The sequence below is a fragment of the Ornithorhynchus anatinus genome, chromosome 19 (assembly GCF_004115215.2).
Source record: "Ornithorhynchus anatinus isolate Pmale09 chromosome 19, mOrnAna1.pri.v4, whole genome shotgun sequence".
NCBI classification, from domain to species: domain Eukaryota; kingdom Metazoa; phylum Chordata; class Mammalia; order Monotremata; family Ornithorhynchidae; genus Ornithorhynchus; species Ornithorhynchus anatinus.
The window spans coordinates 1,884,729-1,900,120 of NC_041746.1; the positions used below are offsets into that span (position 1 = coordinate 1,884,729).

General features: G+C 52.6%; 1 protein-coding gene across 1 annotated transcript in view; it reads left to right on the forward strand.

Annotated features, from left to right (window-relative positions):
- RYR2 (ryanodine receptor 2) overlaps nucleotides 1-15,392 on the forward strand; it is a 232,928-nt gene that overhangs the window by 84,530 nt on the left and 133,006 nt on the right. Inside the window, 9 exon segments of the mRNA XM_029047213.2 lie at nucleotides 1,683-1,924; nucleotides 4,055-4,247; nucleotides 5,879-6,104; nucleotides 7,768-7,872; nucleotides 9,629-9,732; nucleotides 10,194-10,277; nucleotides 11,212-11,371; nucleotides 12,202-12,349; nucleotides 14,666-14,874. Coding sequence (XP_028903046.1) covers nucleotides 1,683-1,924; nucleotides 4,055-4,247; nucleotides 5,879-6,104; nucleotides 7,768-7,872; nucleotides 9,629-9,732; nucleotides 10,194-10,277; nucleotides 11,212-11,371; nucleotides 12,202-12,349; nucleotides 14,666-14,874 — 1,471 coding nt within the window.

Genomic DNA, 15,392 nt, shown 5'->3' on the forward strand with positions numbered 1-15,392 from the left:
CCCTCCTACCATTCCCCTCCAAACTCCATGAGCGAGTCGTCCAAGCCCGCTGTCTCAAATTCCTCTCCTCCAATTCTCTCCTCGCCCCCCTCCAATCTGGTTTCCGTCCCCTTCGCTCCACAGAGACCGCCCTCTCAAAGGTCACCTGTGATGTCCTTCTTGCCAAATCCAACTGCCACTTCTCCATCCAAATCCTCCTCATCCTCCCAGCTGCCTTTGACGCTACTGTTGCTCACCCCTCTTCTCCTGGAAACTATCCAACCTCGGCTTCACTGACTCAGTCCTCTCCTGGTTCTCCTCCTCTCCCTCTGGCCGCTCATTCTCGGGCTCTTTCACGGGCTCCTCCTCTGCCTCCCACCCCCTAACTCTGGGTGTTCCTCAGAGTTCTGTTCTGGGTCCCCTTCCACTCTCCATCTACACCCACTCCCTTGTAGAACTCATTCGCTCCTGTGGCTTCAACGACCACCTCCAAGTGGTCTAATTGTACATCTCCAGCCCTGATCTCTCCCTCTCCGCAGTCTTACATTTCCTCCCGACTTCAAGACATCTCTACTTGGATGTCCCGCCGTCACCTCAAACTTAACGTGTCAGAAACACAACTCCTTATCTTTCCACCCACACCCTCTCCTTTCCCTGACTTTTCCATCGCTGTAGACAGCACCACCATCCTTCCTGTCTCCCAAACCCGTAACCTTAGCATTATCCTCTACTCCTCTCTGTCATTCCACCCACATATTCAGTCTATCACTAAATCCTGTGAGTTCAAAATCCACCACATCGCTAAAACCCATCCTTTCTTCCGTATTCCAACTGCTACCGTGTTAATCCGAGCACTTCTCCTATCCCTCCTGGATTGCTGAATCGGCCACCTTGCTGACCTCCCAGCTTCTTGTCTTTCCTCACTCCGGTCCATATTTCACTCCGCTGTCCGGATCATGTTTCTACAAAACCGTTCAGGCCACGTTTCCCCACTTCTCGAGACCCTCCAGTGGTTGCCCATCCACCTCCGCATCAGGCAGAAACTCCTCGCCGTCGGCTTTAAAGCGGTCAATCCCCTCGCCCCCTCCTACCTCACCTCGCTGCTCTCCTACTACAACCCAGCCCACATACTTCCCCTCCTCTAGTGCTAATCTTCTCGCCGTACGTCGCTGTCGTCTATCTCGTCACCACCCTCTCGCCCACGTCCTTCTGGCCTGGTTCACTCTCCCCCACTTCAAAATGTTATTGAAGGCGCATCTCCTCCAAGAGGCCTTCCCTGACGAAGCCCTCTTTTCCTTTCCTTCGACTCCCTCCTGCGTCACCCTGACTCGCTCCCTTTAGCCGTCCCCCCTCCCAGCCCCATTACGTTCATCTCCGGTAATTTATCGATTTATATTACTGTCCGTCTCCCCCTCTAGACTGTAAGCTCGTTGCGGGCGGGGAACGTGTCTCTTATATCGTTCTATTGTCCTCTCCCGGGTGCTCAGTACAGCGTCCTCCAGACAGTAAGCGCTCGATAAATATGCTCGACTGACTGACTCCACGCGTCCCACTCCCCAGCCCCTACCGGGCCTCGGCGGCGACATCACCTCTGCGGAGAGCGATGCCGACTGCGGGGCCCAGCGGGAGCGGAGACGTGGCCGTCGCTGGCGGGGCTCGGCCCCGCCGTCCGACGGCCTCTCTCCTCTCTGTCCTGTCCGAAGCATGCGGCCCAATGTGTTCCTGGGGATCAGCGAAGGGTCCGCCCAGTATCGGAAGTGGTACTACGAGCTCATCGTGGACCACGCGGAGCCCTTCGTCACGGCGGAGGCTACGCACCTGCGGGTCGGCTGGGCCTCCACGGAGGGCTACTCCCCCTACCCCGGCGGAGGCGAGGAGTGGGGCGGCAACGGCGTCGGCGATGACCTCTTCTCCTACGGCTTCGACGGCCTCCACCTGTGGTCGGGTGAGTGACGCTGCCCAATTATTGCGGCGTTTGTTATGTGCTGACTACGTGCCAAGGACTGTTCTAAGCCCTGGGGTAGATGCGGGGTAATCAGGTTGTCCCACGTGGGGCTCACAATCTTCATCCCCATTTTACGGAGGAGGGAAAGTGAAAGTCCTCTCGCTCAAAGTCACATGGGATCGGCGGCCTCCGCCAACACCGGCTAGTTGGGGACCATTCTGGGGGTTCAGTGGCCTCCCCTTTGGGGCAGGTGACAGGTCTGGGGGTTCAGTGGCTCCCCTGCAAGGGACGGTTCTTGGGGTTTGGGATTCTGGGACTGGAGAAGCAGCATGGCGTAGTGGATAGAGCACAGGCCCGGGAGTCAGAAGGTCATTCATTCAATCATATTTATTGAACGCTTACTATGTGCAGAGCACTGTACTAAGCACTTGGAATGTCATGGATTCTATTGCCGGTTCCACCGCTTGTCTGCTCTGTGGCCTTGGGTGAGTCACTTCACTTCTCTGGGCCTCAGTTTCCTCAACTGCAAAATGGGGATTCAATACCTGTCCTACTTAGACTGTGAACCCCATGTGGGACAGGGACTGTGTCTAACCTGATAAACTCACATTTATCCCAGCGTTTAGAGCAGTAATTGTTACACAGTAAGTGCAAATACCATAAAACAAACACGCTTATTAAGTGCAGAGCTCTTGTTTGCCATGTGACTTTGGGCAAGTCACTTCACTTCTCTGTGCCTCAGTTCCCTCACCTGTAGAATGGGGATTAAGACTGTAAGCCCCACGTGGGACATGGACTAGGTCGAACCTGATTAGCTTGTATCTAATAATAATGATGATGGTATTTGTTAAGCGCTTACTATGTGCCAACCACCGTTTGCCGTGCCTGGCACATAGTAAACGCTCAACAAATACCATCAAAAAACTAAACAAAAAAACTTCCCTATCAGTGACTCCCAAGGTCCCCGCGTAGAAATGGTAAAATGAGTCTTTCCTGGCCATCAGCAACCTGACTCAATTTCTCTTGAATCTAGAGAGCTCTCCAGTGCAGAGCGGGGCATTAGTAAGTGATTTGACCTGATGTGGAGAGGGAAAAAAAAGCTGCCTCTAGGGTTGTGGATTTTCATTTTTCTCCATTTGGGCAGAGGTGATTATTTGTAAAATGGGTAGAAGAAAGGAAGCCCATTTACAGGTAATTTACACCAAGTTCCTAGGGGTTTTGCAAAAGTTAGTGAGAAGCAGCGTGGCTCAGTGGAAAGAGCCCGGGCTTGGCAGTCAGAGGTCACGGGTTCTAATCCCAACTCTGCCACTTGTCAGCTGTGTGACTTTGGGCAAGTCACTTCACTTCTCTGTGCCTCAGTTCCTCATCTGTAAAATGGGAATGAAGACTGTGAGCCCCACGTGGGACAACCTGATTACCTTGTATCTACCCCAGTGCTTAGAACAGTGCTTGGCACATAGTAAGCGCTTAACAAATACCATCATCATCATCATCATCGCTTCTTCAGGAGAATGATGAGGGAATTGGTGGTTGGATCAGTGGTGATTTTGGGAATCGATTTTCCCTGAAAATCAACCCAGTTTTTCTCACGATACTGTAAACTAGTTTGCTAGAACTGGATTATCCTAAAATTGTTGTTGTGCAAAACACAGAGAAGAAGAATCATTTTAATAAGGACTTAAAGGACCGTGGATTAGTCTTTTTTTTTCAACCATTATTTTCAGTCAGTCGGTCAATTGTATTTGTTGTCCTCTTTCTGTGTGCCGAGCACCGTACTAAGTGCTTGGGAGAGTACAGTAGAACAATGAAACGGGCCCATTCCTGCCCAAAATGAGCTTACAGTGTGGAGGGGGTGACTGACATTAATAGAAATAAATGAATTACGGATATGGACACAGTGTGGTGGGCCGGGAGGGGGGGAATGAATCAAGGGAGCGAGTCAAGAAGGGAGTGGGAGAAGAGGAAAGGAGGCTTAATCAAAGAAGGCCGGTTGGAGGAGATGGGCCTTCGATAAGGCTCTGAAGCCGGGGGGGGAGTCATTGTCTGTGGGATATGAGGAGGGAGGGTATTCCAGGCCAAAGGCAGGACGTGGACGAGAGTGCCGAGACGGTCGCTGTGTCTGTCCGACAGGCTGCATCGCCCGGACGGTCAGCTCCCCCAACCAGCACGTGCTGCGCACGGAGGACGTGGTCAGCTGCTGCCTGGACCTCAGCGCACCCAGCGTCTCCTTCCGCATCAACGGACAGCCCGTGCAGGGGATGTTCGAGAACTTCAACGTCGACGGCCTCTTCTTCCCGGTCGTCAGCTTCTCCGCCGGCATCAAGTTGGTATCCCACCCATCAGTCGATCGGTCCTATTTACTGAGCGCTTAATGTGTGCAGAGCACTGTAGTAAACACTTGAGAGAGTACAGCACAACAAAGTGTGTTTTTTTTTTTAAACTGGCATTTGTTAAGGGCTTAGTAGGTGCCAGGCACTCTTCTAAGTGCTGGGGTAGATACAAGACATTCAGGTGGACACAGTCCCTGTCCCACATAAAGTTCACAGTCTTAATCCCCATTTTACAGATGAGGGAACTGAGGCCCAGAGAAGTGAAGTGACTTGCCCACAGACAGCTGACAAGTGGCGGAGCCGGGATTCGAACCCACGACCTCCGACTCCCAAGCCCGGGCTCTTTCCACTGAGCCGCGCTGCTTCCTATTTAGCCCGTGGGCCCCATGTGGGACCTGATCATCTCCTCTGGACCCCAGGGCTCAGTACAGTGCTTGGCACGTAGTAAGCACTTCCAGATACCACAATTACTGTTATTACTTTTGTTATTATTATAGAACGGTTTTGGCAGTGCAGAGAAAGCCCTGGTTCTCATAGAGGTGACGAGGTGTGAAAGGTTTGGAGTTAGCACTTGGTATAATAATAACGGAGGTGTTAATAGGGCAGTTTACTCAAGTGAGGAGCACCATGCTATAATCGGAAAAGTGACAGAGCTGGGTTCAGAACCCAGGTTCCTCTGACTCCCTGGCTGGGGCTTTTTCCTGAAATCCGGGCTGGAAAGGATTAGAGTCAGTCAATCGTATTTACTGAGCGCTTACAGTGTACAGAGCCCTCTCCTAAGTGCTTGGGAGAGTAGAATGTAACGATAAACAGACACTTTCCCTGCCAGTAATCTTACAGGAGGGGGGAGAGAGACATGAAAATAAATAAATTACAGATATGCACATAAGGGCTGTGGGGCTGGGAGCCTGGAGTGAATAAAAGGTGCAAATCAGGGTGGCACAGACGGGAATAGGAAGAGAAGAAAGTAGGGTGTAATAATAAATAATGATTGTGGTATTTGTTAAGAGCTTACAGTGTGCCAGGCACTGTTCTGAAGTGCTGGGGTAGAGAAGCAGTGTGGCTCAGTGGAAAGAGCACGGGCTTGGGAGTCAGAGGTCATGGGTTCGAATCCCGACTGCCACTTGTCGGCTGTGTGACTGTGGGCAAGTCACTTAACTTCTCTGTGCCTCAGTTCCCTCATCTGTAAAATGGGGATTAAAGCCGTGAGCCCCACGTGGGACGACCTGATCACCCTGTATCTCCCCCGGCGCTTAGAACAGTGCTCTGCCCTTAGTAAGCGCTTAACAAATAGCAACATTATTATTATTATTATACAAGCAAATCGAGTTGGACACAGTCTCTGTCCCATGTGGGGCTCACAGTCTTAATCCCCATTTTACAGATGAGAGAACTGAGGCCCAGAGAAGTGAAGCCACTTGCCCGAGGTCACCCAGAGGACAAGTGGCAGAGCTGGGATTAAAACCCAGGTCCTTTTGACTCAAGAGCTCCGGGAGGAGATGTGCCTTCAATAAGGCTTGGAAGAGGGGGAGAGTCACTGTCTGTCGGATGAGAGCATGGACCCAAATCCCTTAATTGAAAAATAAATCCAGTCCAACCTGACCTTTCGTTCATCCTCTTTCAGGGTCCGTTTCCTGCTCGGGGGTCGTCACGGAGAGTTTAAGTTCCTCCCCCCGCCTGGGTACGCCCCTTGCTTCGAAGCGGTCTTGCCCAAGGAGAAGCTGAAGGTGGAAAACAGCGGCGAATACAAGCAGGACCAGAACAGCACCCGTGGGGTTAGAGACCTGCTGGGTCCCACCGCCTCCCTGCCCCAAGCCGCCTTCACCCCGATCCCCGTGGACACCAGCCAGGTACCAGAGGCGAAATAAATCATCACGGTATTCGTTAAGCGCTTACTAGGTGCCAGGCACTGTACTAAGCGCTGGGGTAGATACCAGTTACCAGGGTTGGACGCAGTCCCTGTCCCGCATGGGGCTCCCAGTCTTCATCCCCATTTTACCGATGAGGCCCAGAGGAGTGAAGTGACTTGCCCGAGGTCTCATCGCAGACTAGTGGCAGAGCTGGGATTAGAACCCAGTTCCTTCTAAATCCTAGGCCTGGGGTCTGTCCACTAGGCCACGGTTTCCCTGAGGGCAGAGTGCCATTCTAAGTGCCCAGGGGGGAATATTGCTAATAATAATGATGATGATGGTATTATTCTAATGTGAGTGCAGAGGTGTTGACGTGACTGGAGCTTCAGGGCTGCTGGGGAGGCAACAGGGGGTGTTGATTCATTCAAAAGTATTTATTGAGCGCTTACTATGTGCAGAGCACTGTACTGAGCGCTTGGAATGGACAAATCGGTAACTGATAGAGACGGCCCCCCCCTTTGACGGGCTCCCGGTCTAATCGGGGGAGACGGACGGACGAGAAGGATGGCGATAAATAGAGTCGAGGGGAAGAACGTCTCATTAAAACAATAGCAGATAAATAGAATCGAGGCGATCTACGTCTCATTAACAAAATAAATAGGGTGATGAAGATATATACAGTCGAGCGGACGAGTGCGGTGCCGAGGGGATGGGACGGGAGGTGAAGGGGGGGGTAGAGGGAGCAGAGGGAAAAGGGGAGCTCAGTCTTTACTAAGCGCTTGGAATGGACAATTCGGCAACAGATAGAGGCAATCCCTGCCCAACAGCGGGCTCACAGTCTAAACGCGGGAGACAGATAACGAAACAAAACCAATAGTCTGGTATCAATATCCTCAAGATAAATAGAATCATAGATGTATATACACATCATTAAAAAAATAGAGTCATAAATAATATATACAAATACGCACAGGTACTGTGAGGAGGGGAAGGGGGAGTGTAGTGCTCTGGTGTAGCGGATAGAGCACGGGCCCGGAAGTAAGAAAGTCATGGGTTCTAATTCCGACTCTGCCGCTCGTCTGCTGGGTGACCGTGAGCAAGTCACTTCTCTTCTCTGGGCCTCAGTTACCTCATCTGTAAAAGGGGGATTGAGAGTGTGAGCCCCACTTGGGACAGGGGCTGTGCCCTACCCGATTTGCTGGTATCCACCCCAGTGCTTAATACAGTGCCTGGCACGTAGTAAACGCTAAACAAATACCATTATTATTATTATTATTATTATTATTATTAAGTGCAGGGTGAGTGGCCCAGGGAGAAGAGAAATCGAACAAGGAAGGGCTCAATTAGTCAACCAATCCATCAACTGTATTTACTGAGTGCTTTCTAGGGGCAGAGAATTGTACTAAGCACTTTACAGTAGATAGAATCCCTATCTTCAAGGATCTCAGAGTGTTCAGTGTGCAGAGCACTGTACTGAGCACTCGAGAGAGTCTAATAGAGTAGACCTACTCCCTGTCCGTGAGAGTCGCTCACAACGTACGGAGCACTGTACTAAGCACTCGGGAGAGCGCAACGGGGAGAGCGGGGATGCTCCCTGGCTGGGTGGAGCTCGCCCAGGGGCATCTCGGCCGTTGCTGAGGACGGTCTCGTCCTGCGCTTTCAGGTTGTTCTGTCCCCGCACCTGGAGAGGATCCGAGAGAAACTAGCGGAAAACATCCACGAGCTTTGGGTGATGAATAAAGTGGAGCTGGGCTGGCAGTATGGACCGGTAAGTGCCCGAGAGCTCAAGGATCAAACTTCCCTCTAGACTGTAAACTCACCGCGGGCAGGGAATGTAGTAGGGCCAGAAGAAATACCGTAAAAACAACTTCACTTCTCCGGCCTCACTCCCCTCATCTGTAAAATGGGGATGAAGACTGTCAGCCCCATGTGTGACATGGACCGTGTCCAACCTCATTAGCTTGTATCTACCCCAGGGCTCAGTACAGCCCCTGGGATATAGTAAGCGCTCAACAAATACCATTAGAGCCGGGCCACACCCCTGCTCTGCTATTTGCCCAACGGGACCGAAGGACTAAAGACGTCCCCCACCCGCTGATGGGCCGAAGACAGCCCCCGGTGATGTACTGAACGCTAGAGAAGGATCCGCCCCGACTGCTTCTTCATGAAAGCGGGACTTCTCCTCTGGGGTTTAATTAAAACTCCCCGCGATGGGACAGAAATACAGGCATTTGCGGGTCATGAACCCGGCCAGATTCTAAAGGATTTTGAGGGATTAATTTCTAAATCCGAGGGTTTAGAGAGATCACTGGTGAAGGTCACCCCTGGACTTTGAAGGCGGTTGTAGAGAAATTTTTATCTTGTGGTATTCACTGCACACTTTCCAAGTGCCAAACACTGTGATAAGTGCTGGAGGAGAGGCATTGTAAGCAGATGAGACAGTCCCTGTCACGCAAGGACTCACAGTCCAAGATATGGGGTCAGGGGTGGTGGTTTTGTAGGGCTAAGATGCTTTTAAATCACCTAATGTCTCTGGGCCTCAGTTTCCTCACTTGTAAAATGGGGCTAGATACCTGTTGTCCCTCTTAGCTGTGAGTCCAGTTTGGGACAGGGACGGTGCCTGATCTCATTATCTTAACGGAAGAAATAACAGCAGAAAGGAGGCTTCTTCCAACATTTTTTGCGTTAGTAATTCAGTGTGTTTGCATGTGTACTTTCTGTTTTTATCATCATCATTAATGGCTCGCATCGAGCACCTACTAAGCGTGAAGCCCTGTACTGAACGTCTGAGAGAGTAGAGAAGAAGCGAGGCATACGATCCCTTCCCTCCGGCATCTCACAGTCTGGGGTTTAGTCCTCTGACTAGCCAACATGCCGCCTTCCTGTAAAAACCCTGCAGATTTTCAAAGACTGCCGTACTTTTTCAGTGATAGCACACGACAGAATACTGAAAAGCTAAATGCTTTACCGGGCTCTAGAACGGTGCCTCAGCACTTAGTACAGTGCCTGGCACAAAGTCAGTGCTCAACGAATACCGTAATTATTATTTACCTACAAAATGGGGGAAGAGGAAATAATCGAGAGCCATTTAACAGTGCTTGGGGAAGTCTTGAATAGATTGTTTTTGTCTGTCCGTCTCTCCCGATTAGACCGTAAGCCCGTCAGTGGGCAGGGACTGTCTCTATCTGTTGCCGATTTGTCCATTCCAAGCGCTTAGTACAGTGCTCTGCACATAGTAAGCGCTCAGTAAATACTATTGAATGAATGAATGTGGGATTTTTTGCCCCCCTGCTTCCATTTCCTTAAGATTTGACTCTTGGGTTTTAAAGGGGTCACAGCCGAGGGTGCACTTATACCCACGCAGGGCTCACAGACTAGTCCTCATTTTACGGGTGAGGAAACGGAGGCTAAGGGACTTTGCTCAAGGGTCACGGCGCGGAGCTGGGGCTCAAACCTGGGCCTCCAGGTCCCGTGCCGTCTCGCGACGGGCAGAAGCGCGGAGCCGACTGTCTCTGTCTCCGCAGGTGAGAGATGACAACAAGAGGCAGCACCCTTGCCTGGTGGAGTTTGCCAAACTGCCCGAGCAGGAGCGCAACTACAACCTGCAGATGTCACTGGAGACGCTGAAGTAAGATGGCCGTGTTTCCTGGGGGCGGTGGTGCCCGAGGGCAAGGACCTGAGGAACGGGATCGGCATCCCGAGCCCGAGCAGGCAGGGAGGGGATGACGGTGGGGGGCAGAGGGCCGGGGCAGAGCCAGAGCTGAAGCAGGCTGACGTGTTCTGTTGATTTTCTAGAATTAGAAATGGCTGACCCACTCTCCACTCATCCCCGCTATCCCTTCAACTGTGACCATTCTAGAGGAGAGGGTTAAAACCTAGGGATATTTTTCGCTGGAAACTGGTGAACAGTAGTAAAATGTGACCCGAAAATACCCGAGGGCAGTCTGGAGTCGACGGGGTTACTTCCCGTCAGAACTACCTGGTTTGGGGTTAAAATGAACTAGGCCTCCCTCGGGCCTAGTTTTATGGGACGCGTTTCTGTGCGGGGCCTGGGCTTGGTCCAGTTGATCCAGAGTTTTGTTTTTCCAGGACCCTGCTGGCACTGGGGTGCCACGTCGGAATCTCCGACGAACGGGCCGAAGAAAAGGTGAAGAAGTTGAAACTGCCCAAGAAGTAAGTTGAAGCGAGCTGCCCCGCTACGGAGAGTGTGGCAGAAGGCATAATCCCCTTGACTGCTCTTGGGAAGGGCAGTGACCCGTGGGATGGCAGTCTCAGATCACATCAGTACAAACTGTGTTTTGGCAGAGTCAGGCCACACGTCCCCACGTTTCTGAGGAAGTTAGGCGGCGAGGCTAAGGGAGATATAATAAGCTTTGCTCATCCTTTCAGTTATTTTTGGAATTTTTTTTTTTTTTTCCACGAATGAACCCTGGTTTTAAGCAAATCTTTATTTTCTCTTAGTTGAGCAAGATGGGTCACAGAGTAACCCGTGGGTAACTGTGGGTAACACGGGCCCACGGTCTTAATCCCCATTTTGCAGATGAGGTAACTGAGGCACAGAGGAGGCAAGTGACTTTCCCAAGGTCACACGGTAGACGCGTGGCAGAGAACCCATGTCCTCTGACTTCCAGGCCCATCCTCTTTCCACTAGGCCCGTGCTGCTTCTCTCTGTGGTCAGGGAACGGGTTTATCTACTCTGTTATATTGTACTGTCCCAAGTGTTTAGTACAGTACTCCGCACACAGTGAGCGCTCAATAAATATCATTAACTGCTATATCAACCCCAGCTGCGTTGGAACCAGTGGCATTGGATCAAATGGAATATTTCAAGCTATTTCTCGGGACGTTTTCCTCTGTAGACTGTGGGCAGGAATCGTGTCTATCACAAGCGCGTAGCACAGTGCTCTGCGCATAAAAGGGATCGATAAATATTATCGATTGGTTGATTAATTGAGAAGCAGCATGGCCCCTTGAGTGTGAGCCCTCATGTGGGGCGGGGACTGTGTCCACCCTGATTAACTTGTAGCTGCCGAACGCTTAGGACAGTGCTCGGCACATAGTAAGCACTTAACGAATACCGTCATTTTAATTGTTATTATTTTCGCAGCTACCAGCTGTCAAGCGGCTACAAGCCGGCCCCCATGGACCTGAGCTTCATCAAGCTGACGGCCTCGCAGGAAGCCATGGTGGACAAGCTGGCCGAGAACGCCCACAACGTGTGGGCCCGGGACCGCATTCGGCAGGGCTGGACTTACGGCATCCAGCAGGTTGGGCCAACTGGGGCCCACAGCTGGCCGTCTTCTAACAGCGGGGCTCCCTCCTCCCCGTTCCTCCTCCCCGTTCCTCCTCCCCGTTCCTCCTCCTTCTCCTTTCCCCTCCCCCTCCTGCCTTCTCCTCTTCCAGCCTCCTCTCCCTCTTCCGTCCTTTTCCCTTCTTCCCTTCTTCCGTCCTACCCCCGTCCCTTCCCCGTCTTTTGTCCTCCTTCCCCACTTGCGTCCTTCTCCCTCTCTTCTGTCTTTCTCCCCATCTTCCCTTCTCCTTTCCGTCTCCTTCCTCCCCGCCTTCCCTTCTCCTCTCCATCTTTCTCCTCCTCCCTCTCTTCCCCTCTCTTCCCCATCTCCCCTTCTTCTCCCTCCCTTCCCTTCTCTCTGTCTTCGCTTCTCCCCTTCTGTCCTCCTTCTCGTCTTCCCTTCTCCTTCCTGTCTTCCCTTTTCTTCCCCTTCTTCTGTCCTTTCCTTCTTCCCTCCTCCTCCCCTCCTCCTCTCCGTCTTTTCCCTCCTCCTCCCCATCTTCTGTCCTCCCTCTTCCTTCCTCTTCCTCCTCCGCTTCCCTTCCTGCCCCCTTCCCTCCTCCTTCTCTTCCTTCCTCTTCCCCCGGTCCCTTCTCCTCTTATCCGCCTCCTCCCCTCCTCCTCACCATAAGGAGCACTGATGGTGCTCTTTGAAGTGCCTTGCACTGGGGTCCATAGCGTGGAGTCGGGCCAGATGTGACCTCCCCGATGTCTCTGCGGAAGATTCTCTCTCTCCTCCCCACCCCCTCCCACATAAGGCAGTGTTGGTGTGGCTTTACTGACCTCCTCCGCTTTCTCCCCGGGCAGGACGTAAAGAACCGAAGAAACCCTCGCCTCGTCCCCTACGCCCTCCTCGACGACCGGACGAAGAAGTCCAACAAAGACAGCCTCCGGGAGGCCGTGCGGACTCTGCTCGGCTACGGTTACAACCTCGAGGCCCCCGATCAGGATCACGGTATTGCCTCCTCCTTACGTCTCCTCCCTGAAGTCGCCCCGGGGGCGACCATCCGGCGGCTAAGCACGGGAGGGCCGGGCGGCCCCGTGGAAGGGCTGTGTGGGATGAGGCGAGGGAGGGCAGAGAAACGGCAAGGCCTAGTGGCAGAGCACGGGCCCGGGAGTCGGAGGACCTGGGTTCTACTCCCGGCTCTGACACCTGCCTGCAAGTCGCTTCTCTGGGCCTCGGTTCCCTCATCTGTAAAATGGGGATTAAGACTGTGAGCCCCACGTGGGGCAACCCTATTACCTTGTTATCTATCCCAACACTTAAAACAGCGCTTGGCACATAGTAAGCATTAAACAAATGCTATTATTATTATTTTAAGGTCTCAGTCAGGGCAGCACGGGCCCCACTGCAGCCAAAGGGGGGAGAGGCTGTCCTTAAACTAAGGCTTCGAAAGAACTGAGAAATCAGGAGGAAAAAGCCTAAAATGAGCCAGCCGCCGTAAATCAAGAAACAAGGCAATGCCACAGGGAGCGGCCATTTTTTGTGCACAGTGCAGCCAGGCCCGAGGGAGACGCGGACTTGGCCTTGTGAGTCACGCGTGCACAATCGAAGGTGGATTTTCACTTCCCGGGGTGTCTTCAAACATGATTATAATAAGTTCCTTTCCGCATCTTGGTCTCGAGGCAGCCTCTCTGTTAGAGTAAGAAGACCGTATCTCCCCACTCCAAGGTGGGAAAGAAAATGGCGTAAAAGAGTCGAAGGAGGAAGGCTAGGGGAGAGAGAGATGGAAAGAAGGAAAAGGGAAAAGGAAATAACGACAAATCGAAGAATGATTGATTCTTCTTTGTCGAGCGCTTTCATTTTTCCGAAGTGCTCTCGCATCGATTAACTCAGTTTATCCTCACAAAATCGCCGCGAGCTAGAGCCATTTTACCAAAGAAGAAGCTGAGGCCAGAGAACTCAGAGCATGAGCCTGGGTGTCCGAGGCCCCGGGTTCTAATCCCGACTCTTGAACTAGCCTGCCGAGTGACCTCGGACAAGTGGCTTCACTTCTCTGGGCCTCGGTTTTCTCACCTGCAAAATAGGGTTCTAATATCCCGTTCTCCCTCCTACTCAGGCTGTGTGTATCTCCCCATATCCCCCCCTCCCTTTTTCTTTTTTCCAATGTGGTGGAAGCAGCGGGCTCAGTGGAAAGAGCCCGGGCCCCGGAGTCAGAGGTCATGGGTTCTAATCCCGGCTCTGCCACGTTTCAGCTGTGTGACTTTGGAGCAAGTCACTTAGCCTCTCCGTGCCTCAGTTCCCTCATCTGTAAAATGGGGATTAAGACTGTGAGCCCCACGTGGAACTACCTGATTAGCTTGTATCTACCCCAGCGCTTAGAACAGTGCTTGGCACACAGTAAGCGTTTAACAAATACCATCATTGTAATGAGTCGCTGTGTACCACGCTTCTCACGCTGTGAGAAGCAGCGTGACGTAGGGGAAAGAACACAGGGGATCTGCGTTCGAATCCCAGCTCCACCCAGCAGCGTGAGCACGGGCTTGGGAGTCAGGGGGCATGGGTTCGAATCCCGGCTCTGCCACCTGTCAGCTGCGTGACTGTGGGCAAGTCACTTCACTTCTCTGGGCCTCGGTTACCTCATCTGTAAATGACTGTGAGCCTCGAGTGGGACAACCTGATGACCCTGTATCTCCCCCAGCGCTTACAACAGTGCTCTGCACATAGTAAGCGCTTAACAAATACCAACATTATTATTATTATTGTCTGCTTGTTAATCCCGGGCAAGTCACTTCACTTCTCTAGGCCTCAGTTCCCTCCTCTGCAAAATGGGGATTCGTTACCCTGTCGTTTCTCCTTAGACCGTGAATCCCCTGTGGGACCTGATTATGTTGGCTCGACCCCAGCGCGTAGTACAGTGCTCGATGCAGAATAAGCCCTTAACAAATACCACGATTATTATTATTATTATTCTTAGCAGGCACTGTTCTAAGCACTGGGGTAAGTACAAGTTCATCAGGTTGGATGCAGTCCCCGTCGCACTTGGGGCTCAAACTCTTAAACCGCTTTTTGCAGACGAGATAACTGAGGCCCAGAGAAGTGAAGTGACTTGCCATGGTCACCCAGCGGACGAGTGGCGGAGCCGGGTTCACGAACCCAAGTCCTTCTGACTCCCAGGCCGGGGCTCTATCCATCGGGCCACACTGCTTCTCTCCTAACGTTCAGCGTAGTAAGCCCTTAACCGACGCCACGGCGGTCCTGTCGGTCATCTGTTGTCGTCCTCTTCGCTCCCCCCCTAACGACCCGCGCCCTTGGTTCGACTCCCGGCAGCCACGAGGACGGAAGCGTCGAGCGGCCCCGGCGAGAGGTTCCGGATCTTCCGGGCGGAGAAGACGTACGCGGTGAAGGCGGGCAGGTGGTACTTCGAGTTTGAGGCGGTCACGGCCGGGGACATGAGGGTCGGCTGGAGCAGGCCGGGCTGCCAGCCCGATCAAGAGCTGGGCTCGGACGAACACGCCTTCGCCTTCGACGGCTTCAAGGTGAGCGCGGACGGACGCGGGCCAGGGCAGTCAGGCAGTCGATCGCGTCTGTCGAGCGCTTACTGGTGCGCTGTGCTGAGCGCTTGGCAAGAACGGTACAGAAGATACGGTAGCCGTGATCTCCGCCCTCGTTGAGCTTTCCGTTTAGCGGGGTCCCGGGATCCGGGGGTGTTCTGCCCTGCCGGTTTCCAGCCCCCCCGGGGCAACAGTGGGAGTCGGTGGTCTTACCTTATTGAAGGCCCATCTCCTCCAAGAGGTCTTCCCTGACTGAGCCCTCCTTTCTCCTCCTCCTGCGTCGCCCTGACTTGCTCCCTTTATTCATCCCCCCCATCCCAGCCCCACACCACTCATGTCCATATCCATCATTTATTTCTTTCTATTCATGTCTGTCTCATCCTCTAGACCAGAAGCTCACTGGGGGCAAGAATATGTCTATTTGTTGTTCTGTCGTACTCTCCCAAGCGCTTAGTACAGTGCTTTGCACGCAGTAAGTGCTCAATAGTTATGATCGATTGAAT